The sequence below is a fragment of the Protopterus annectens genome, chromosome 17.part0, assembly GCF_019279795.1.
Source record: "Protopterus annectens isolate FY-2018-M chromosome 17.part0, PAN1.0, whole genome shotgun sequence".
NCBI classification, from domain to species: Eukaryota; Metazoa; Chordata; order Ceratodontiformes; family Protopteridae; genus Protopterus; species Protopterus annectens.
Window position 1 is genome coordinate 388,213,149 of NC_056751.1, and position 25,865 is coordinate 388,239,013.

The following is a 25,865-nucleotide window of genomic DNA, read 5'->3' on the forward strand; positions in this document are numbered from 1 at the left end:
ATAAAAAGGAGTTCTGTTTTAATCCTCCTCCTACAGCACTAAAATCTAATCCAAAAAATTTTGGAATTCAGTCAACCAAATACTGCACCCTGGAAACCCTTCCTGTCCTAATCCCTACCCAAATAAGACACCCAAAGAAACTGCCCCTATCTTTAACACCTTCTTTATTGAAACTGTAACAAAGATGTTTAATACAAACCCTCCCCTGCTAAGGATTCTAATCTCGCTTTCCTATCTCTGAGTTCCAACCCTTCCAAACCCTTTTTCTTTGCAACCTATATCTACCACTTACATCAAATCTCTACTCTCCAAGTTAAAACCCTGCTCTAGTTCTGCTGATAACATTCCTTCCTACTTCCTCCAGCTAGCTGCTGATACTTTTTATTTTCCTGTATCCATCTTAATCAACCACTCTATCTCTGAGTCAAAAGTTCCATCTATCTGGAAAGAATTTTACACAGTACCTATCCACAAAGGAGGTAACCCCCAAGAAATCTCTAATTTTAGGCCAATAGCCATTCTGTCACCCTCTCCAAGTTACTTGAAAAATGTATACATAAGCAAACTCTGCAATACCTCACACAGGAAAACCTACTTACTCCTACTTGGCATGGTTTCCGTCCAAAACACAGTACAACCACTGCCTTTATCTCCTTTACTAACACTATTTCTCTGGCTCATGATAATAAACTTATGTCTTGCTTATTTATAGACCTTTCTAAGGCTTTTAATACTGTTTCACGCTTTCTACTTCTGGATAAACTGACTAATCTCAACTTTTCCTCTGCCACTGTCTCTTGGTTTTCTAGCTCTCTCTGATAGATTACAATCAGTGAAATGGCTCTCTGCACCCCACCCCACCCCCCCACCCCCCGTAAAAATGGGTGTTCCCCAAGGATCTGTATTGGGTACTTTTCTATTTAATATTTTCACCAATCTACTCTATACTTCTTGCTCCCAGTCATCACTTGTACAATATGCAGATGATTCTACTGTGATCACTCTGTCTGACTCTCCCTCCAGTCTCATCTTTACTACTCATAGGTTCATAGGTGTGTACTAGGCTAATAGCCCTGGAGCCTTTACAAGACTAGTCCATAGGATTACCTTGGCATCATGCCACCCGACCATAGTTCCTAGTGCCTCTGTCGAGTAGTGCCACTGGAGTGATCCCTGGGGTGAATTTTCTATTTCCAATCCACTCATCAAGATTTCTCTTGAAGAGGGCCAGTGAGGTGCTCTGTTTGACATGTATGGGAAGTCTATTCCATAGCTTGTGCAGTCTCTGGGTTATGAACCTGTCCCTCCAGCACATTCTGTTGATTGTGGTAATGATGTTGAGGTTTCTGGAGCGTGTGGTGTGGAGGGATTGGGATTTCTTTAGATGTAGCATTTCTAACAGAGCTGGGTTAGACATGGCAATGTAAGTCAAGCAGAGATCGCCTCTAAGTAGATGATATATGACAGAGAATAGTTGGAGTTTTTTTTGTCTCATATCGCCTACTTAGAGGCAGTCTCTGCTTGCAGCCTTTACATCAGTGGAAACCTGGATCATCAACAACCAATTAATTCAGAATTCCAAACAAACTAAACTCTTTACTGTTTCTCTCTAAAACTCTTAACCATCTCAAATCTACTTTCACTATACTGCCTCTAAATAAGACACCAATAGTACCTGAAGCTAGCAACAAGCTCCTAAGAATCACCATAAACGATCAATTTAAATTTGACTGCACATCAACAATTGCATCAGGAAGACTCGTCAAAAACTAGGCCTTCTATACAGAAACAGAAAGTTTCTCACTTCCAAAACCAAAGTGACCCCATCCCATACTTATCTCCTATCCAGTCTACTATATGGTTCTCAAATACTCACAAATCTAAACACTACTCTCCTAGCTAAACTTAACCTACAACAAGGTGCCCAGATTCTCTGCCCAACATACTTATAAAACCCATCACTGTGTCTCACGTAAGCACCTAAACTGTCTGGAACTACCCAACCTGCTTCTTCTTTCTCAGCTCCAGATTATACACACTATATTATACCAGCCATACTATTACCCTAACTTATCCTCCTATATATCCCACTACTCTCCAACTAGATCACTTTGAAGCTCTGATCACGACCTACTGCTTACCTATAAACCTAGGACTAATATGGGATGCAACCTATATAGCTACCATCCTACCACTATATGGAACAAACTTCCTCTTCAAAGTAGATTACTAAATCAACCAAAACATTTCAAAGCAGCTGCTAAAGAACACTTAAAAACTCTCTGGTCCTGCCTCTGTTCCCACCCAACATAAATTGTCCCCCCATCCCTAAACTACCTACTAATTAAACACTATTCCAAACTTTTATCCTCTACTCTCCACTGTTTCTACTTTTCTGCCTCCCCTGGCTTTGCCTACCACTCTCACTTAACTTAGATGTGTTATGCTTTAGCTAAACTCTTCTGTTTTCTAAATACCTCCTCTAAACTGTCACCTGGAAGCGAATAATGTTTTATATTGAACTAATGCTTTAAGACTGTATGTTTGGTTCTTCTCATATTTCCTGCATATAAATGATGACTTTGTAAATATATCATAATTGTTTAATGTTGTTTACACTTGATATTATCGTTTTTGAATAATGCTTCTGTAATTTTTTTATGAACATTTGCATCTGTAATTTTTATTTCTAATTACTGTATAATGTTTTCAGAGATTTTCTCCCCGGGCCTCGGCTGAAAAAGGGCTATTTTCAGCTCAGTCGGACTATTCCTGGTCAACAAATGTAAAATAAATAAATAAAATAAATGTGACTTTTCCCCACACATGCTTTGGATTATTCCAGCATAGGCGTCCCTTTTCACAGTCTGATGATTATACTAAATAGGTTATTGAGTTTGTTACATAAAGCAGGTATATTAAGTAGTTGTCTTTTTGCTTAATAGGAGAATGTTTTAGCTGGTTTACAGAGTTTTTATGAGAGAAATAGCTTAAATTTTATCACATGATTTTAATACTTTGAAATAGTAACCCAGTAGGTTTTTATAATTGGTATAGCCCAGGTTACATCACTGTCTGCTAGACTGCACTGTGTAGAACTTTCTTCTTAACTTGAAATAGGATGACGGTAGGAGGATGTTATGATCCAAGAGTGCAAATGTAACTTTTCTTTCGAAATGCAGTGATTGGGAGGGCTGCTGCTGAACGTGATTTGGAAGGGGGTTCCATATTCACACTTTTCTGATTTGATTTCTTATCTCTTTTACAGTTGCATACATTCTGATAGCTAGGTATCTTTTAAAATGGGGACATTGTAATGTTTTTATCTTTTATCGGGACCAGCTGGGACATGTCTGTAGTGGAGTGGCTTAAGTGCATAAAGTAGCGTGGGAGCTGGCGGAATAAGATGTCCTGTCCGTTTTTGTGAATTTTAAACATCCTGCTAGCGAGGAGGGTTGTCAAGGCTGATCCATGCATTAAATAGGGGCAATTGCCCTCAACATGTTAGATTGTTTTTTTTCTGTGTGTAGTTAATGGTTGGGAATACAAGGGATTTAGAAGTGCACACTATTTTAACAAATATTATTAAAAGTAACACTGTGGAAGTTAAAAATAATATTTACCTGCCTTAGAAGACAAGGAAGATATTCTGTTTGTTGTGTGGAAAGGGGAATTGGGAGGCAGGTGGGAGATTAGCTTTGGCATTCATCTATATGCCTACAGGAGCAAAAAAAATGTTCCCAAGGGAGATCCTGCTTAAGATCATCTAGACACTGGAAAGCTCCACATTGGTAACTGGTGGCTTGAATATGAGTTTTTCAGGGGAAAAGGTAGAGGAGGCGAGGAGAATGGTTGGTTAGAAAATCTAAACCTGAAAAAGAAATAGTGGCACTGCTGCATTCTTTGGGGATGTATGATTGCTGGAAGAATGAATGTGTCTACATGTGTGGGGGGGGGGGGGGCTGTCATATTTCCACACACCCCCTAGACTAATGAGCAAAGTCTGCAACATTGGGTCAGGAGGACCGGTAGCCACCAGGGATAACTCTAAAGATGTGGGACAGGGGGAACACTAGCCATGAGGGAAAACCTTTATCATGGTGTCTTGCACAAAACACGTATCAGGTGGGAACTATTAGAGACCAGGGACAGCTCTTACATATTGAGCCTTAATAATATTTAAACATACCAGGGATTGGTTGGTGGGGGGGGCCACCAGATGCCAAGGAGCACTCTGAAGACATGGGTCAGGGGAAATATTAAACACTAGGGATGCTCTATACAGAAAACTTTAAAGCCACATAATTCAAAAAATATATGTGGTGCAGGGAACAACTTCACACCTGGAAATACTGTAAGTCACATGCCTTAAAGGCACTAAAAAATATTCCATCCCTATACCTTTCTACGTCCACAGAGGATATTAGTCTTTTTTGTGCCACCACTAGACACCAAGGATGTAATGTAAAAAGCGATAAGACTTTAAAAAAAAACAGGAGGGAAAAGGATTTAAACCCTACACCCTTGCTACAGGAGCCTTAGCATTAATCCACTGAGCTAACTGATAAGAGAGTGCAGCAAGCTTTTGTAACTTACAATGAAGATCTTTGGTATTATTCTGTGTCTGCAGCAATTCAGTTTGAGAGAGAAAGGAACAGGGAATATTAAGCATGCATCTCAACCTCCTAGCACAGGAAAATAAGACTAAGCCAAAATTAATGGTGGCACAAAATCATGAACTGATTTTAATAATTTCTCCCACAAACTTAGAAAGTCACTAGTATAATAATAGCTTGTGCATTACCAAGCATGTAAGGATATGAATTGTGAAACTCTCTAATGTCTGGCATTAATTGATTGACTATAATCTGTGATTTGCCAAGGCAGGAAAACTAAGAAATCAGGGACATTCTGACAGCAAAGGGGCACATAGTGTGTGTGTGTGTGTGTGTGTGTGTGTGTGTGTGTGTGTGTGTGTGTGTGTGTGTGTGTGTGTGTGTGTGTGTGTGTGTGTGTGTGTGTGTGTGTGTGTGTGTGTGTGTGTGTGTGTGTGTGTCTGTGTGTGTGTGTGTGTGTGTGTCTGTGTGTGTGTGTGTGTGTGTGTGTGTGTGTGTGTGTGTGTGTGTGTGTGTGTGTGTGTGTGTGTGTGTGTGTGTGTGTGTGTGTGTGTCTGTGTGTCTGTCTGTGTGTGTCTGTGTCTGTGTGTGTCTGTGTGTCTGTGTGTCTGTGTGTGTCTGTGTGTCTGTGTGTATTCCACAAATAGGGACAGATTTTAAATATTGCTCTTATAAACTTAGAAAGTTGCTAGAATAAAAGGTCTTGTGTTATCGTGTGTTTCCTGAAGGATATGAAGTCTGAAACTCAAATGCCTGTCATTATTTAGTGAACTTAGTCCTCACTGATTTGCCACGAAATTCCAGCAAACCACAAATACTATTTGGAACAGACCAAAAATATGACAAAATAGTCTGGACATTCTGTGAAAATCTGGACAGTTGAAAGATATGCGTGTATTGTGTGGGAAAGTGAGTTGAGGGTTGGTGCCTTTGGTAACATGATACATTGACTACCACAGTTAACTGCCATCTAAATGTGCTGATTTGAACTCACTGCAATTAAAAGCAATTCAGAGACATGCATATCAGCCTGTAATGAGGTCTTTCCTTATTGTACCTAATGTGTCTCTGAATCACAAAAACTGCATCATGGAAACTGAGCCTTTTTTAACCCATTCCTTAACATGTGTGGTATGAGAATGCTGTTCATTGCAAAAGAATGTGCCAAATGAGTGTATGTATTATAAATGCTTTATGTGAATTGACATGAAAGAATGAAAAGTCATGAAAATCATTCTTTTCATGTTTAACAAATAGTTGTTCTATAGTATCACATGATAATGGCTGCTTTGGATGAAAAGTAGCTTATTTAATTATGTTGTGTTTCATGCATATGAATATTCAGCTGTTTGGTCAGTGAGAAAAAAGAAGACAAATTATTTTCCCCATTTCTTAGCAAGTGATGTGAATAACTTTTAAAAGATAAGCATGGTACTGCAAGCATTCAGCTGTCTACATAATACTACTTGTGTTACCACCGGGACCCACTGTGCCTTCTCCTATATTAAGTGCACATTTCTTCTCGCTAACTAAGGAAGGTATTCATCAAGACATATACAAACATGCCCAGTATTTTGTTAACTGGAAAATGTAAAGAGCATTTTTAACATGATTCGTACTTGTTGCACTTCTATGAGTGCATAGTGTTCGCCTACTGTGAATCTTGAAAGTTGACCTCTGCCATGCCTATAGATCCAAGAAAGATCCGGTCCTATCCAACCTTCTACACATAACAAAACAAACAAAGCCCTAAACACACACACAATTTCTCAAGGGACATTTCCACTGGAGAATAAATAATGCCTACTAGCAAGATGGATAGCTATCGCAGAGAATGTCTGTTTTATGAAATGGACTCCTCCTTAGATGTAAAGCATAGTAGCTTCCTTGCCTCTTTTTGGAGTAAACTATAGAACTCGATGCATAATCAAAAATATATCCCGGTCTGGCTTCTCAAGCCCTTGCAGAAAGTTAGGTACAAGTTCTTCATTTCATGGGGTACAGGTCAAAACTAGGTACAAGTACTTCATTTTGTGAGGTACCATATAAATCTCATCATCATCCCCCTTTTTCCCATTTTACATGGGGTCGGGGTATCGTATTAACTAACTAATTCATTAATTAAAGGTACCGTATAAGTCTGTTTCTTGGCAATTTCAATGTCGGTTCATGTGACTAAAGCTACAAATGTTCCACAGGATTAACAGCCTAGTATGAGGCTATGAACCTGTAAGGCACATAACTATTAGGGTTCTAATGTGCAGGGGACTGTGGCATAGAACTAGTAAGTAAGATAGCCTGTCAAGAAGAGCATGTTAAAATATTATTTGCAAATAGCTATTTTTCTTTTTTATGCAGTATACATAACAGGATTGTGAATTTATCTGAGAAGTGTGGCTCCCTTTGTCATAATAAATTAACTGAACTTCACAGGTTAGAATATTCCACATTTACATTTGTTTAATCGTGTTTATTCAATCTGTAGGTACTAAAGTTCACCGGGGTTGCCAGACTCCACACGCTATGGGCGAATGCCAAGTTTGTACAAATGGCAAAAACTATACGGAATATGCCTCTGGAATGGAAAAATGTTTACCTTGCACTGTTTGCAGATGGGGTAAGTTACATCTGTTTTCTTCTGAGATGTTACATTTTACAAACCTTGACCTAGTAGGACTTTCATTGTCAAGCTGAGGTGGGGAAAACGGTGGCAGATAAGTGTACAAAGGTGTGTGCTTCTGTCAGTGATTCTGAATCATAGCCTTCATTAAAAGTGTCATCCCTTATTGTTATACAGTTTGATAGCTTCAGTATTTGCTCAGTGAATGCTGAATGTACTGCTGTAGGTAACTGGAGGTTTTGTAGTCTTCAGACAGCAGTGTTTATTTTACTAGTTTTGTTGGTTTCATTGATTCTTGTTCGTTATGACAGCTTAGGCACCTTTCTAGTATGGAAAGTTTGTCGTTTCTGTACTGAAATAAAATAGCACATTAAAATTGCATTGTGTAAGTTTATTTCTTTAGCTTTATTAAGTTTGTTCTGTACAGTATAATGTTACTATAAAGATCAAATAAGAACATCATTTACAGGTTTTGGGATAGAGATGACTACTTGCCTGTATTGATGTGATAGACCACTTTCTGAATATCCAAACAGCGCATTTTAGACATCTTTTGTGAACACCATGTAAAAATTGTTTTTGTAATACTGTTGTCAGAGTCATTTCTAATAATGATGAGAAATACATAGTCAGTGCTTCTCTTATGACCTTTGGCAAACAGCACTGGGTGCAGGTGATTTCTGGTAAACTGATCAGCAGACTTCTGCATGTCATTGCTAAGCATATATCGCACATGCCAAGGTTTACATTTTTAAAAATAATTTATTTTGTGCTAAGAGGTGTCGTAGAATTTTAACAGCACATTTATTGTGGTTCTTACGGTGTACTGTGATATAATGAAATGTAAAAGACATATTTATAACCGAGGATGATGAACTTCATTAAAAAACAAACAAAAAATGAAAGGTAAGTGTTGGCTGCCAGTTATTGTTGGTTTCTTTGTTAATGAATAATGGTACATGGTGAGAACCATTGTGCAGGTATTATGACAGAATATAGTCCACTGAAGGACATTGACAGTCGGTCTGTGCTCCAGAGACGTACATTCCACATCTCCATATTTATTGTATGTGGGATCTTCATCCTACTCTTATTAGTGAAATCTATTGCTTAATTTCAGTATTTTTGTAATTTAATGTCAAACATTAGGGTGACAGAGTCCTGTAAGTCATCAGAGGAACAGCTGAGATTTATTCTGGCAGTAGGTACCACTAACAAATGTAAATCTGAACAGTGGAACAAGTACAGCAAATTCCTCTGTGTTAATAATTTTGTTAATTAAATTAGAATTAAAGAACCATTCCCACCACCTTCATTAGTGTATGCATATTTTATATGTGGTTTTAAAGTGCATTACTGTGTTACCAATGGCAACAGCTGTATAAAGACTTTGGCTATAGGCACACCTTTTTCTTATTTTTATTTGGCAAATTCTGGCAGTATCTAATTGTTCTCTTTCTTTTTATTTTTATATGACTACATACATTTTCACTTGTGGCAGAGTATCATAGGCACTTAATAAAAGTGCAGTGCTTAAAATATATGGGGCTCATGTAGTGTATTTGTGAGAGTATGTGTTTTTGTGATAGGCTAGCACCATGTCCAGAATGGGTTTCAGTGACTTCCACCCCCTGATTTTCTAGGATAGGGTCTGGCATAAAGATAAAACATGATCTAGGATGGTCCAGTCCATCATCATGAGTAGGTATAGGGCTTAGCCACAGGTTCAGATCAGCCTAGACCACAACATTTTCTCCACCTCCAACTCCTCCCTAATGTGGTAAACTATTTATCTCTATATCTCTATTGCTGCTTAACAAGCTTCCATTAGGAATGGCCTCAGAATTCTGTATTGTAAGTTCTAACAATTCTAAAGTATTGCACTTATTGCTGATTGTTAGTTTGACTCCCAGTCTTTTCTTGATGTCACCTCTTTCCTTATTCACTTCATTTTGTGAAGTTTTTCTGTCAGAAGTTACTCCCCCCACATACACACATGCTCCAGTTTATCATATCTACTCCCATTTCTGCTGTTTTGGATTAAATATACATTTAAAATTATAAAACGAAACACGGTCTAATAAAAACTCAAACAATTTAATTATTCAAATAAACACAAAATACAACTGATAAGCACTTTTGTTCCTGTCATGGAACTTCTTCAGACCAAGTTGCATTTAATTAAAAACCTCAATAAATATATTTAATTAGTATCACATGACCTCATATTGATTCAGTAATTTAACCCTTTCCTTTTCAAGACCAATTTGTAATTTTCCCTTTCATTCATACCCAGGACATTGTAAGCATTTAATTGTACTGGCCAACAATATTCTTTCCAATTTAATTATTCCTCTGTGTCTAGCCTAAATTCGTAATTTAATACCTGATCTGTCACAGAAAACCTAAATTCAGTTTGTCTTCATCCATACTATCTTTTTGCATAACATTAATTAATGGTTATATTTTATAAACGTTTTATTGATCTGTTTCTTTTATGGAATGGAAATGAAGAAAGATTATTCAGATTTTTACCTTATTTAAACAGTGTTTTGGATTATTTAAAGTTTACATACAATATTGGGAGGAATGAAATTAATTTTCTGGACCTAATGGTTTACAAATCTGCCAACAATTTAAAAGTTAGGAAGTTAAGATTTTTAAGTAGTGGATACCCAAATGAATTAATGAAAGAGTTTAAGGAAGAAGTAATAAATTTAAGAGAAAGGTATGTCCCTAGTAATAATAGAATACGAGCAGAAAGTGAGGAAAAAGTTAATAGTTATGCATTAGCCTGTATATTACAGAATTCAGTAGATGAAGCTAGTATAAAACCAGTCATGCAAAATAACTCAAAGTTTTTGATGAATTTTGTGGGTATGCGGGATATTATTAGGGATAGCCCAGTATTTGTTTCAGAGAGAGGAAAAAATTTAAAAGACTATTTTTATAGAAATAGGTTTATGAATAAAGAGACAAAAGATAGGAAAGGGATGTTTAAATGTGATGATTGTAAATTATGCCCATTTGCGATAGAAGGTGATACGGTGAACACAGCAGCAAGAAATTCTAACATTAAATTATATCATGAATGTAGTTGTAAATAAAAGTATGTAGTTTATGTTGCTTTGTGCAGGCTGTGTTCAGCCTTTTATATAGGAAGAACTTGCAGAGAGTTTTACAAAAGAATGTATGAATATTTAAGGACAGTGGATAATAAAGAAGTTAATAATGGTTTGGCTAAACATGTTATGCAAAAATATAGTGTGGATGAAGACAAACTGAATTTTAGGTTTTCTGTGATAGATCAGGTATTAAATTATGAATTTAGGCTAGATGCAGAGGATGAATTAAATTGAAAAGAATATTGTTGGCAGGTAAAATTAAATGCTTGTAATTTCCCGGGTATAAATGAAAGGGAAAATTACAAAGCGGTCCTGAATCAGTATGAGGTCATGTGATACTAATTAAATGTATTTATTGAGGTTTTTAATTAATGCAACTTGGTCTGAAGAAGTTCCATGATAGGAACAAAAGTGCGTATCAGTTGTATCTTGTGTTTATTTTAATAATTAAATTGTGTGAGTTTTTATTAGACCATGTTTCATTGTATTATTTTATAAGTTCGGTCTAGGACGTTGGATACGCTGTTGTCTTTTTTGGATATATTTAAAATTGTTTCTGTGTTGTGTAGAATAGTGATATTGTGTCTGGGTATGTTTCCAATATGTGTAGTATGGATCAGATTCCAGACTTGAAAGAAAGAAAATTGTGAAATATGGAGTCAGAAAACAGATTACTACAGGAAATGCATGTCTTATGGTATGTGTGTTTAGGACCACAGCATTAACAAACTAATTATGACATTTGTAATAACTAACAGAAGGAGTGTCAGAAAAAAAAAGTGATGTTGCTGTGGAGGGTTTACTTCCTAGAGAATCTACTGAGTCAGGGGAGCTCTCTGCCTCCCAGCATTCCAAGGAACCCCAGCAGGAGTTTCAGTGGCACAAAACTAGAGACAGTGGGCTTAAATGGAAGAGCATTTTAAACTTTTTCTTGTACACATTCTTTCCATGTTCTAGTTAAGAATTCAATGCAAGAGGGTAGCAAGTATTCTTCCAGCATTTCTGGAGTTCTCAAACTCATAGTTCTTGAAAGGACAATATTTGGTATTGTTTAGGCATGAGAGTTTGTGTCCCCCATCAGAAGTAGATTTAAGTAGGTTTACCTCTTGTAAGCTTCTCTTTGTCAGGTCTTATCACTCTTTCCATCTGTGAGTCTTCTCACAGCAGTTATTCAGTTACTGTAGATTTCAGAGGCAAGACAATGATGGATGATTTGTTGCAGGCACAAATGAGTCCGATCTCTTTTCCCTCTATATCCACATTTGATGTTGACAGGTGAGTTGAGTTCGGCCATGGTCAAGCATCATTAGTCTTCAGTCTTTTTTTTGCCAGCTGTTTAAATTCTGCTGTCAGTGGTAGCTAAGTTCCTGCTGATTCCCTCACCACTCTGTATTTGGTCTGAGTTTTGGTGATGGTGAGTCAAGGTCAGCATCAGTGCATGTAGGCTTGGTCCCATTACAGCATTTACATATTCAACTTTTGAGATTTCAGGACCAAGATCCTTGCTGTCAGTTCCAAGAGACCTCTTAATGTCAGTGGGGACCAACCAATCTGTGACAAGTGCTTGTTCAGTTTCTGGCATCAGTGCTGATTAGTGTCAACTTCCTTCCTTCCACTGGCATTAACATCCCCTGTGCTGTTAAGATTTTTTTGATGCTGGTTCCTGCATCAGCCTTGCATTTTTCAGCACAAGTTTCCCACGTGGTTTGATACTGGACTGGCTCTGAACCAAGATCTTCCTCACTGTGCTTCTGTAGTATCTTTACTAACTACTGCACCAATTTCAAACCAAAGTCATTCTCACTCTGCTCCTGTATCTCCAACTTATTTGACTTTCCCAAGGACGAAATATCAGAAAGTTGCCAATTTAATTGGATTTATAAGTCTGTGTTACTTAACACTTCCTCCTCATCCTTGAAACCTTCTTCATGAGGTGAGACAGGAGGCACAAATGCAAGAGGAAGCGTGTTAACTCCCCACTGGATTCTCTTAATCTGGGTCTACTTCACGATGTCAAAAGCCGACAATATCGAAGCTGATATTGTCGGCACCACAACATCGAAAGTGCACAAATTCTTGCAGGTAAAAGGAAATCTCTGTAGAGTACCTCAATGTAGTGCAGTCTCAGAGTTGGAATATTTAAGTAGGGGGATGTGGGGGTGCAGGGGGCTTGCCCCCCCCCCCATCCTATGCTAGTTAATTTTTATTTTTGTTTGCTTTTTGTTTTTTAAGCATTATTCGATGTTTTACTACATCGATCACTAGAGGTCGACCTTTAGTGATTCGATGTAAGATTTCGATAACGTGATATAGACGTTCTTAATCCAGGCACAAAAGAAACAGGTGATGGTGACTCCTTGTCATCTCCTCCAAATGATCTTATGCTTAGTAAAATCGTAGAACTCATGCAGAAGTTAGGGGGATGGCCCCCTAACCTCACTTCTTTCCTTAAGAAAATTTTTCAAGAAGCTTTCCAGTCTTCTCCCTTGACCTCCCAGGTGGTGTCTAAAGCAGGAAAAATTATTTCTCTTGTACTCGTGGAGCCATGGAAAGATCCCACAATGATGGTATTAACCCATTGGAGGGCAAACAGGAGTATCCAGCCCCCTAAAGATTGGGATGGCTTGGTAGAGACCCTAGTAGTAAATTCCTTGGTCACTGCAGCATTCCTGAAAAAGCAATCTTCTTTCTAGAATACACATTTTATGTCAGGAAGATTAGTTATCCTTTCCCTCATGTTATGGTTTCAGTGTTCTTTCCAGATGAAATGGGCAAGATGCTGCAACAGTTGCTGGAAGAAAATAAAGTTGAAACAAAACTCAGGTGGCAACTTTGTCCTTCATTTCTATTGTAGCCGTTCACCTGACATAAAATGCCACAGATGAATGATCAAGGGTAGCAGACACCAGTATTAACATTTGCCTCCATGCCTGTTTGTGCCTAATGGATTTTCCCCAAACTGTTAAGGTACCCTTCATTACTGTCCCCTTAATGATACTGGCATCTTTGGGCTACAAATGAGAGGACAATTGCAGGAGAGTGAAAAGGATCACAAGACTGACATATCACAGTGCTTTAACCAGGATGCAGAACATTCCTGTGCAATTGCTGCTTAAGTGGAAACAGCAGTAGCTGATAAAACGGGATACTGAAATAATCCAACATGACCATGGACCTTTATTGTGTGGATATATTCCAGGAGACAGAAGTAACAGACAAAACCTGGGCTACTGTGGTTCTTCATCTGGAGGCAAGTTTGATGTTTCCTCTCCCTTCGTGTTTTGTGGTTGGCCTTCACATAATACAGTTGGTTTCAGATGACAGCATCAAGAGGCCAAAACATTTCCTCCCTCAACTGTTCCCACTCTTCTCCTTCCATTTAGCTGACATTCCACCCTGTGAGAGGAGCACAGAAAAAGGGAAATCTTGGCCACATCTTAAAATAGCCATCCAAAAGGTCCCAGGAACCCATGAAGGGTCTGGATTACTGTTCAGGGCTCATTTTAAAATCAAGAATGACAAATGACCTCAGATGAATTTTCTGTCTCAGCATTCTCAACAAGTTAAATCCCATACACAAGTTCAGCATGACATCAATATAAACTGGCCCTCTTTGCTTGGCAAGAGAAGACTTAGATGTGTTATTTGGACCTCTAGGATGCTTACTTATACATAAAGAATACAGAGGAGATTAGAAAGTGCTTCCCCATCCCATGTTGGCTTTGGCCATTACAGTTTCATTCTGTGCTATTTGTTCTCACTTAATCCCTCAGAGTATTCAACAGGTGAAGGGCAGTGTTCAAAGCACATTAGAGACTACAGGGTGCAGAGGTCTTCTCCATCCCTGACTGGCAGATTCCCAGTTACACTGATACTAGTCAGTCTAGTTACAGCAAAGAAATGTCATCTACTTCACCATAATGCCTAAAGATTGGAACAGAACCCTGAAAAGTCTCAGATGTAGCCGTTGCACATCCTTTCTGTTATTGGTTCAGTTCTGGATAGTGACATGAAAGGTCTGTACTTGAGAGGATCCCCCGACACACACAAATCCAGTGAGTTGAAACACAACATCTTCAGCATGCATCCTTATCACTCATGCTGTACCCCAATTACATTTCTAGAGCCCCATGTTACATACCACTTGGGAAGTATGCACTAGGTCCCCAGAACTGTGATGTTAAGTGTCTAGTCCAGATTTTGAAAGTATGCAAACTGTCTTACTGTGAGCAATCTCTTCCATATTCCCATCTCCACAGCAATGGTCAACACGGACATGTCAGCCTTGGGTAAGATAAGTGCATTGCCCTGGCAAAACAGTCCTACGTGCCTGATCATAGCTGGATGCCAGTTTTATGAATCAGTTTTAGAGCTGAGGATGGTATTGCTTACCCTGTACACTCTGTCCCTCATACTGCAGTCACCATGCACACTCATAGCATGACTATAGTATGGTATTTAAACAAGAAAGGTGGGACACCCTAGCACTTCTCTATTTCTTAATGCACACAAGTGGTCCCTGAGTTTGTCAGTGGCATGGAAAATCTTTCTGTGGGGGATGCCTTGCTTTGACCTTTTGTGCATCCCCAGTCAATACCCAATGTAGCATCTTCTACTCCCAGATACCCACATTAAAGCAGTGGCCCAGGGATACTTTAGTCTAGAAATGGCCACAAGGATTTCTCTATGCTTTCCCCCATTTCCCCTTCTTCCTAAGTTAATTCAGAAAGCAAGACTTGGCAAGTCCATAGTCATTTTCATAGTATCTTTTAGCCTCAACAGTAGGTTCTTCTTGTTGCGGCCCTTTTATAAAAGCTTCTGTGCTTCAAGCCCTTCTGAATCTTCTTCACTTAGCCATCCGACAGAACTCACCTGGAACTTCAGTCCCTCCATCAAATGACTTGACTTCTTCACTTATATTATTAGATGGGAATGCCTGCCTAGCATTATCTATTCCTTACATATATGCCAGAAACCTAGTACCAGGAAAATCCCCAAGAGCAAGTGGACATATTTCTGTAGTTTTGGTCATTTCTAAAGGATTAAATCTCTCTTCAGCTCTGGTACTATCCATTCTGGACTGCCTTTCAGAAATGTTTTCATTAGAGTCAGATATTCTTTTGTTAAAGTCCATCTTTTAGAGATCTCTCATTTCTGTCATTCATTCCCCGGTGCTTAATTGGCTTCTCTTAAAAAGTTTCATCAGACCCTCTCTGACGAAGGGAGATACTGCCAGCATAGCTGTCTGGAATTTTGTAAATAATTATATGTCACTGGTGAATATTGAAATGATTTATACCAGATGCTTGTGTTACAAATGTATTAGAAATGTATCTTGTGTATATCAAACTGCTCTGTACAGATGTTTGTGTTGAAAAGGTATTTGTAAAAGTGCTGCGTTTAAAATGTATCCACAGTGTGCCCTACTGGAAGAGAACAGAAATGTACCATACATGCACTATTGTAACTGTTTAAATGTATATATTTTAATAGTGGAAACTGGGATACAGGAGATTAACCTCGGTCTAGTAAATTTTAGAAAAATATCTGCAATTAAATTACTTTATAGGATGCCATAAAGAGGCTACCTCTCAAGTTTTCAGTGCAGCTAGAGACATGGAGTATGTGCTAGGAAGCTCTCTGTATTGTCCTTGGAGTGAACTAATTGCTACTTTTGAAGCGTAAAGGAATGCAGTTGTTTTATGCCTTCCAGCATTTGCCAAAGATCTGAGAGATGCTAAATGCTACCAGAGTCTAGGAATGGGGATTTTAGCCTGGGAACTAGAGGTCAGATGACCAGAAATTATGTCATTCTGCAATCTATCCCAGCAGTAATATTTTAGACATTAATTTGAGAAGTTTCTTAGATGAGACAGAGCATTCTGTATTCGGTCATGGACCTGACAAGAACCATTCACCACAACATCTGCCTTGCTCTATTAGTAAGTTCTTAGGTTGTAACGTAATTCTCTTAGATTCAGTCAGGAATATAGTGACGCTTAGTTTAGATATTTTTCTTTATTTATTCGAGACTGTCCTGCAATGTTGTCTTAAATATTTCCTCTGGTTTTGACTCTGATGTCAGTGTGAATATGTATTTAGTATTGTCTTGTTCTTTTATTATTTATTATTAAATATATTTAAACTTGTTATTGTGGCTGATGTGTCTAGAGATATTTAAGTTTTGAGAGTACATGCATATTTATTTGGTAACCCTGTGTGGGCCACTCCTAATAGCCTTGTTCTTGGTCAAACTACCATTTGTATTAGCATTAATATTACACAGTAATATTGGATACCCTTTGTTAAGGGCCCTAAAATAGCTGATAAGGAGTGACTGGTGGCAGCGATAACCACCTTATAGTCTGAGCATAAGGGGGCATTGCTAGTAAACCTGTACCAGCCTCTCCCAGGTGTGTGTGTGTGTGTGTGTGTGTGTGTGTGTGTGTGTGTGTGTGTGTGTGTGTGTGTGTGAACTACTTGGGCAGGGACACGAAGTGCTGGTTAGACAGAGAGGGTGCTGGAGGTCTTGGCTTGGTCTCTCAACTGACATCCCAACTCTATAGCTGTGCCAGTGGTGAGTCTTACTGGGGATCTAGAGAAAGAGGGAGAAACCAGCCCCGGAGTGACTGTGGGCTCTGTGTGCTCTTAAGTGAAATTACACTTGATGCAGAGAGCTGCATCTGGAAATACTGTGTGCATACTTGTTATCCTCCCAGTGAACATCCCCCACTGTTGCCAGTGGTGAGGATTGAGGCTCCTTGAATATTGGTCCAGTGGAGAGTCATCACACCCCCATTTAAGAACTTTTGATGTCCCTGGAACTTTGTTGGAGAAGTTGACAATACCCCCCCCCCCCCCCACACACACACACACACAAACCTGTTTCTAGTGTGGAATTACAGTATCTGTTTTGAAAGATTTTTTTTTTTCATAGGCAGTAACCTCAGCTAGAAGAAGCTTAGAGATTCTGGTCTTGCATAATGATATCCGTACCTGACCTTTTAGAAAGATTGTCTGCATTCCCATGATAGCCATGGAAATTAAATTTTGACCCAGACTATTTAATTTCACCATATTTTTCCCAAATCTTTCCAACAAAGGGGAACATGTTGCTTATGTGCATAGACAACTATTAGAAGATACCTACAATTGTTTAAATTCTATGACTGCTGTCAGCAGAGGGGGCTTCTCGGTTTAAGTGGCTTTCAGAGTGTATTTAATCTTTTGTGAAAAATAGTGCAAATATTCTCTTTTTTTATGGGTGCTACAGTCGTGCAACAGATAGTATTGTCTCACAGCAAGAGGTTCCCCAGTTCAATTCTTTGCTGGAATGCCTTCTATGTGGAGTCTGCATGTCCTCCCTGTGGTCACATGGGTTTCATCCATGTGCTCCGGTTTCCTCCCACATTCCAAAGATGTGCAGCAGGTAGATTGGCCACTCTAAATTGCTCATAGGTGTGAGTGAATGTGTGACTTTGTGGTGTGGAAGAACCACTGTGACAATGCTAGCCACCTAGTGGTGTAAACCTTGGCTCTAAATGATTGTCGCTGTTGAAGGACCCCAGTGCCAAGAAAAAAAAAAAGGGAAAAAGGGGTGATGGATGAATTTACATTTTTTTTTTTTTTTTTTTTGGCAGTCAACTGTATACCTGGTTTATGATTATGTAACGTGACCTTTATTTTACAGAATACCTGTTTTTAATGGGGGGTTTGCATAGAATCATTTTTCAGAAGAACTTGTGTTTACTTGTTTAATGGAAGCTAGTGTGTGTGTGTGTGTGTGTGTGTGTGTCTGTCACTAGTACAGGCAATAGTCTGGAAATTGGTATACAGTTCCAAAAATTGTATTTGCTCAAGATTTTTCTCATTGTCTCTTGCCCGATCAAGTAATTATGACCCATATTAATATGCATTTTTGTATCGGCATTTATATGTGTAAATTTGTTGTGCTTTTTTGTTATGCTTATCAATAATATAACAAATGTTTTAAAAAAAGAAGCTTGTTAAATGCTTAAGATACTTTGCATTTAACAAGATCACAGTGCTGTGCTCCTCAGACTTGTACCATTTTAAAACGTTATAAAATACAATGAATGAGAAACCATACTCGTTTATTACATGTTACAACATGTAATAAATGAGAAGCCATACTTGTAACATTGGTGATGGCCAAAGAAAATCCAGTCCACTGTTATACTTCAGCATGTCATTTGTAGTCCACTGAATTTTTTAAACAGAGACAGTGTGAGCTGGATGTTTGAGAAGCACATGTAGATTATTTTTATTAAGAAGAATTGCTGCCTAACTGCATCATCTGATGTTATCCATTTCATTATTCCTCACGAATGGGTGTTGGATCCGATCCAGCACTTCGCAGACTGATTCAAGGCTCTAGCCAGCTCCTCCATGTCCCATAATCCCCTTCTGCACTCTGGTCCTCAAATCTCTTTTCCCGTGCTTACACACAGACGTGATTCCTGTCTCAAAGTTGCTTTCATTGGATTTTCACAAAAATTTTATCAGATTAGTGCTTTATTCCTTTATTACATTTAAATAGTTTTTCTTCTATTATCCTTTTCTCCAATTTCTAGCTGTTGCTGGCATTGGGGCTTTGTGGTAATCCCCCTCCCTTCCTCAGTTGGCACTTGGTGCCTTTTTGATTTCTGTCGGGCTTAGGCTTATTCCTAGAAGTAGTTGCATTAGTTCTTCTCTACTTTGTTACAGATTTCTTGACAAAGGTTTTTTGCTGTGTTTGAGTGTGTGTGTGTGTGTGTCTGTGTGTCTGTGTGTCTGTGTGTCTGTGTGTTTGTGTGTGTGTCTGTGTTGTCTGTGTGTCTGTGTGTCTGTGTGTCTGTGTGTGTGTGTGTGTGTGTGTGTGTGTGTGTGTGTGTGTGTTAGACTGCTAAGTTTGTCTGAGAAAGACAAACCTACGGGTGTTAAGAGGTGCTCTTCTTGTCGATGTAAGATGCCAAATTCTGACACCCACAAGAAGTGTGCTTATTGTTTGGGCGCCAACCACCTTGAGGCTGATTGCTCTATTTGTGCGGCATTCAACCCTCAAGTGCTGGTGGACCGCCAAAATAAATTGTTGCTTAAGCACATGGCTCACGAAGGTCCCTTTATCTCTGTGTTCCCATCTTCTGCTGTCCTTAAGGAGTCCAAGAAGAAAGTCCTTTCTGTTTCCATGGGTGCTTCTCCTCCTGTGTCTCACAAATGCCATAGGCATTTGGATCAGAGATCTCCAGATCTGAAACTGTCTTTGGCTGTTTTGGATCCAGTGTCTCAGGATCCATCCATAGGTTCTGAGGTCTCTTCAGATCGGATGCCCTTGGATCTGACTGCAGTTCAGTCTCCCTCCAGTCTGTCTTCCCTTGGATCCCAGAAAGGTGGTTTAGTAGATGTTGGAGACAATGTGTTGTGTGGATCCGGCATTACTTGTTGAGGGCTCTCCTTCAGAATCCTCCAGGGATCCAAAGCACTCAGCTCTCAGGCATAGGAGCTGATCTTTGGACCAGGGGCATTATAGGGTGGCTTCAAGATCCAGGCTTGCTTCCCCAGCTAAATCCACCCATTCTTCAACCTTCTCTAGATGCTCTAGGAGACTTTTGCCTACTGATATGGACAGGATGATGAGCAACTTTCTTAGGGCCCAGATAGAGATGAGTCCATTGGCATTTCCAGCCCACCCAACAAGATACCCAGCCCCAGGTTGCCCTCTCTTCTTACAATTCTCCCTGTTTCAGACCCGGTTCACTTGAGGGAGCATATATGAGTCTGGGAATGCATGCTTTTCTGACTCCATCAGGGTCCATGACCAGCTCGATCCTGTTGCCATCGGATTAGAGCGGGTCTCTACTCTGAGAGGTTGGCACTGGGTCTCTGCGGAGGGGATCAGGTCCAGGCTTGTCAGATCAGTCCCTTCCTTTAGAGGCCTCAGCCCTCAACAGCTCAGGACAAGTACTGTCTTGAGGGCTGGAAATTGGGATTAGCTTTGCTCCTTTGTCCCAGGTGGCTTCAGCTACCAGAGATAGGGAAGAAGTTTCCTCGAGTCCTTTGGCTTTTTGGGTGGTAGAACAGACAACATTCTCCAAGTGTGGAGCAGCATCTTCCCCTCTACTGGGTACATTCCAGCCCATTCGTATTCTGAGCCCTGCCCCCATCCATCCTGTCCAGGGTCATTCCTCTCAAGATAGCTTTCAGGCAGCATCCAAACCCCAGGGAGTTATCCTGTCTTCCGAGTTCTTCCCTGATGCCCACACAGAATAGGTGCCATGGAAGAGACAGTGCAAGTGGAGCCACTTGGACTCACCCATGGATTCCCTCACAGAGGACACTGATTTTGATGAGGGAGACTGGTCCACCAGGTCTCCGCCTGACAACATCTCCTTTGGTGACATTTTGGAGTTGTTAAGACAGAAAGGCGGATGGTCTTCCCATCCCCCATCTTTGGAAGAATCTGTGCTCCTGAAGGCTTTTGGGGCAGGCCCATCTACTTCAAGGGTTCCCCCACTACAGATGAGCTCATTGTCCTTATTGTGCACAGGTCATGGAAGGAACCTGATGAATTGGAACCATTCCCTAAGAAGGATGACAAGTTCTTAAGCCCTCCTTCAGACAGGATGCATTGGAGCAAAGACATTCCACTCTATGCCATTGTGGTCACTTAGGCCACCAGAAAGGAGCTGGCTGCATGGAGCTCCACCGTCCATCCCCCAAACAGGAAATCTCAGGTGATCAACAGACATGCGAAGCACATATACACTTCAGCCATGTTTGGTCTGAGAGCTCTTAATTAATTTGCACTCTTTACCCGGCTCAAAAGAGACATGGTTACTGAACCAACTAAATATCTTTCAGAGTTGATGTCTGTGGAGGACCTCAAGAAGGGCTCTTCCAAACTCACCACTCTATCGTCTGTTGCCAATTCCTCGATGAAGTTTATCTCTAAAGCTGCTGAGGGTACCTTTTTAGTGGCTGGTGCAGGCATTGCCTTGAGGCATCATGTGTGAATGTAGTTGTGCAAGTTTGCGGAACCCTTAAAAGCATCTTTCATAAATGCCACCTTTGATGGCTCTTCTCTTTTTGGACCATTATTCAAGTAGAATTTGAACTGCAGTGAGCAAAAAGGTAAGACTCTTTTGGCTGTTGGTATTGTTTTCTACCCTTGTAGTTTTTTTTCCAAGAACCAGTGGGAAGGTAAGAAACTTTGGTTCTGAAAGTCACAGAGTTCCTTCCAGGATGCTCCAGAGGATTCCTCTCCCAGAGGCAGGAGAAGAGGGTTCAATGGTAGATGCCACCCTAGAGGCAGAGGGGGTCCTCAGAACCAGGTCTTCAGGGAACCTTTCTCCATGGAGCCCTTTCAGTGCCCCTGAGGCATTTTCCAACTGTCCTGCCTTGGAGGCAGTCAGGGGTTAGTTTTCATTGCACCCAAATGCCTGAACAGCCATAACAAATGATCAGTGGGTGCTCAATATCATATCTAGGAGTTATTACATTCCCTTTTCCTAACCACCTCCATGTCCCATGAGAGTTCTCCACAATATGCCAGTCAGTCAGAAAGAACTGACCCAGAGAGAAGTTCTAAAACTTATAGAAAAAAAGAGCTACCCAGGAGGTCCCAGCAGGACAAAGAGGGTCCAGAACTTAGTCTTGCTTTTTTTTGGTGCCAAATAAGACTGGGAACCTGTATCTGATTTTGGATCTGAGCAAGCTGAATCTGTTTGTCAAGAAGTCGAATTCTGTATGGTCACTGTTCAGTCCATCCTGCCACTGCTGCAGAAGGTTGAGTGGAAGTGCTCCAGAGACCTCCAGGACACCTACTATCACATCAAGGTAGACAGACATTCCAGGAGGCATCTGCACTTTCAGCTAGGAGCCAGTCGTTTTCAATTCAGGGCCTTGCCCTTTGGACTTACCACAGACCCCCAGGTGTTTACCAAATGCTTGGCAGTCGTAGCAGCTCACCTGAGACTACAGGGATTCCAGGTCTTTCCATACCTGGATGATTGGCTCCTCACGGTGCCCACAAGGCATCAATTGACTTTAGAGATGCAATACCTTTTGCAGACTTTCAGCAAGTTAGGCATTACGGTCAATGTAGCCAAGTCAAAACAGACTCCTGTGCAAGGCCTGGAATTCATAGGAACCCAACTCAGCACAGTAATGGAAATTGCAGCTTTGAACCTTCAAAGAGTGGACTTTGTAAGGCAGCAGGTCAAAGCCATTCTAGAGGTCGCGTCGCTGCTGGTGCATCTCTTTCTCAAGGCTGTGGGGTCTGTGTCGGTGGCTATCCTCCTTGTAGTGCTGACAAGCTATTGCGTGCAAGTACTTCAATGGATACTAGCAGTCCAATGGTTCATTCTTTATCATCCGATGTCTATGCCAATCCCACTTACACCCATTTGCAGGCGACATCTTCAGTGGTGACTTCTTTAAGAGTATCTCTTCCAAAGCAGATCCTCCCCCCCCCCCCCACAGCCACAGTGACCACAGACACTTCCTGCTAGGGTGGGAGGGGGCATTTTCAGGGCAGACCAAGTTGCACATAAACATCCTAAAGATTAGACCAGTCCTCCTGACGTTGCAAGCCTTTCAGGATTGCTTTCCTCTGGGGTCAGTTGCCATTCATACAGACAACATGTCAGTGGTCTGGTACATCAACAAGCAGGGGGGGACACTTTCTTACCACTGTGCAGAAAGGCCATGAGAGTGTGGGAATGGGCAATTTTCTTCCAGTCGCTTTCTTATTGCGATGCATATACCTGTGGAGTCCAACGTATTGGCAGACAAAATCAGCAGGTCCAGTTTGAGCCCGCATGAGTGGTCCCTGAATCCATCAGTGGCATCTCAAATATTCGGCCAATGGGGCCTATAATGCTGCGACCTCTTTGTATCTCCAGTGAACAACAAATGCAGCAGGTACTTTGCCCTTATTCCCTCAGACGGGCAGTCCCCTAGGGATGCCCTAGTCCACAATTGGCCTCTGGGTCTCCTTTATGCATATGCACCTATTGCATTGACCCCCCCCCCCATGTACTGCAGAAAGCCCACAGACTGAAGTGTTCCATGATCCCCATTGCCCTTTTCTGACCTCATCAGGTGTGGTTCCCCTCATCTGAAGTATCCACCTTGGGTACTGGATCTCATACAGGATCTCATCACTCACCCTTCAGAACTGCAAACTCCAAACCTTTGATCCCTTCATCTAACTGCATGGTTTCTCCACTTCCTATGATACTAAGAGAGTCCGAGCTAGCTTCCCCTGTTAGGAAAATTATTCTAGCCTCTCAGAAACCATCAGCTCAAAAACTCTATACAACAGTAAGTGGAAACATTTTTTCTTTTGGGCTGCAGAAAGCAATCTTGACCCTTTCTCAGCTCCAGTTTTGGATATTCTTTTATTTTTATCATCCCTTTATGAAGAAGGTGCCAGTTTCCCTACAATAAAACTGCAATTAATCGCCATTTCTAATTTTCATGTTAATAGTGTAGACTCCCAATGTAAGGCCTTCAGGAAAGGTGTTTTTCTCCTCAGACCCTTGTCAGAGATCCTCCTTCCCCTTGGGATATGACTATGATGTTGCAGTCTCTCAAAGTCCATTTGAGCCAGCTCATTCCTGTGTCATTAAATTCCTGCCCTGGAAGACAGCATTTCTTGTGGCCATAACTTCAGCTAAGAGGGTCTTGGAATTATAGTCTTTAGCTTCCAAGCTGCCATATATCATTTTTCATAAGGACAGAGTGGCCTTGAGAACTAATCCTTCCTTAATGCCGAAGGTAGTCACTGAACATTAATATCACCCAGTCTATTCAGTTACCTGTCTTTTTTCAAACTCATTCTAACAAAGGCGAATATCTCCTCCATGATCTGGATGTACATAGACAGTTAAGATTTTATTTGCATAGGACTAACTCTTTCAGGAAATCTGATCAGATGTCCTTCAAGGATGCATCTGCAGTCCTAACAAATGGGTTGTCCTGGCCTCAGGCAGCCCTTCGGTCAGCCGGATTCCAAAGTCTGGGTCTGGCCTCGGCTGATGTCGCACTTCACCCGACGTCATAGCTGCAGTTCAGCGGGTATAAAGGCATCAGCCGACGCCATTTTCCTCAGTCTTTCTTGCCGTGTGGCGCCCGAAGCAGAAGCTGTTCGCAAGTGCCAGTCGGTCAGAACCAGAGATTGCTACTACCGAAGACTTCTAAAAAGCTAAGTACCCCGTTGGGGACTCTTTCTTGCCTCAGCCGATGTCAGAAAAAGTGAATAACTGTTTAACTTGTGGGAAACAAATAACCTCATAAAGATTTCCACTCTTACTGCCTACCTTGTTTAGGCCCAGACCACGATGTAGCAGCCTGTCTAGCATGTGCTTCTTTCAACCGACGGACACTTAGACGTCGGTCGGAATTTGCTGAGGAGTTTTTCGGCTCCGCTTTTGCTTACAACATGCCGTCGGAAACTCCGACTTCACAATTAGCTAAAAAGCGCAAGGAAAAGGACCGACACTCACGGTCCGTGGTTTCGGCCGAAACCACGGTTAAGTCAACCGCGAGTGTCTCGGTTTCGGCTGAAACCGAGCCCTCTGTTCTTCCTTCGGCCGAAAGCTTGCCTCCCACCGAGCCCTCATCCAGCATGGCTGAATCTGCTACTGAAATTCCACCTGTTCTTACAGGTTCACAGGATTTATCTGATACTATCCCTTTAGATATATCCACTCCTGCACGTGGAGCTGCTAGGCCCCCTGCATCCATGTCGATTAAGGCTTTTGCCAGGGCTAAAGCAGCAAAATCACCCAAGACTGTGCCTATTAAGACCCCCTCTCACAGGCCTAGCTCTAGTACTCAAATGCTTAGTCTAGCAGAGGATCTCATTTCTTTGATCAGGGGATCCCAACCTCACCCTGACAGGGCCTCTCACCCACCTCCAGAGAAGAGGCCTAGAGCAGAGCCCCCTGAGCCAGTTTCTTCAGATTACTCTTCTGATGATTCAGAAAATACAAACCCTCCAGAAGGCCCTTATTCTCCTTATGAGGACTCTGATGCAGAAGACTCCATTCCTTCTGCCTCTCCGCCTGAGGAATTTTCTTTTGGGGAAACCTTGCATGCTATGAGGGAACAATTTCAATGGCAGGGCCAGGATTTTTCAGACTCTAGGAAAAGGCTTAGGACCTTTTGCATTTGCCACAGCATAGGCCTTTAGCCATTCCTCCAGTACTTACTGTTGTGGATGATGCATTTAATGATGCTTGTACTGCCCCTGATTCACTTCCTCCGGCCCCTGCTAAGCCCGACAGGTACTACAGGGTTCCGGACACACATTATCATTTGTATAAGGCTCCTTTTGCAGATCCTGAAACTATTTCACAGGGACCCAAGGCTGTAGCAGCTACCTCTGCCAAAAACCCCCTCCCCTCTGAAAGGGAATCTAGGGCCTTAGAGAGATGGGGTAAAAAAGTTTATACTTCTGCTACTCTTTCGGCTAGGGCCTTAAACTGTCAATTCCACATG

General features: G+C 41.0%; 1 protein-coding gene across 2 annotated transcripts in view; it reads left to right on the forward strand.

The window, feature by feature from the left end:
- The window catches only part of LOC122791827 (tumor necrosis factor receptor superfamily member 1A-like), a 323,895-nt gene that overhangs the window by 105,945 nt on the left and 192,085 nt on the right, over window positions 1-25,865 (forward strand). For both annotated transcript variants that reach the window (XM_044059790.1, XM_044059791.1), the window contains exon 3: window positions 7,102-7,233. In XM_044059790.1, the coding sequence (XP_043915725.1) occupies window positions 7,102-7,233 (132 nt within the window). The remainder of the gene's footprint in view (window positions 1-7,101; window positions 7,234-25,865) is intronic.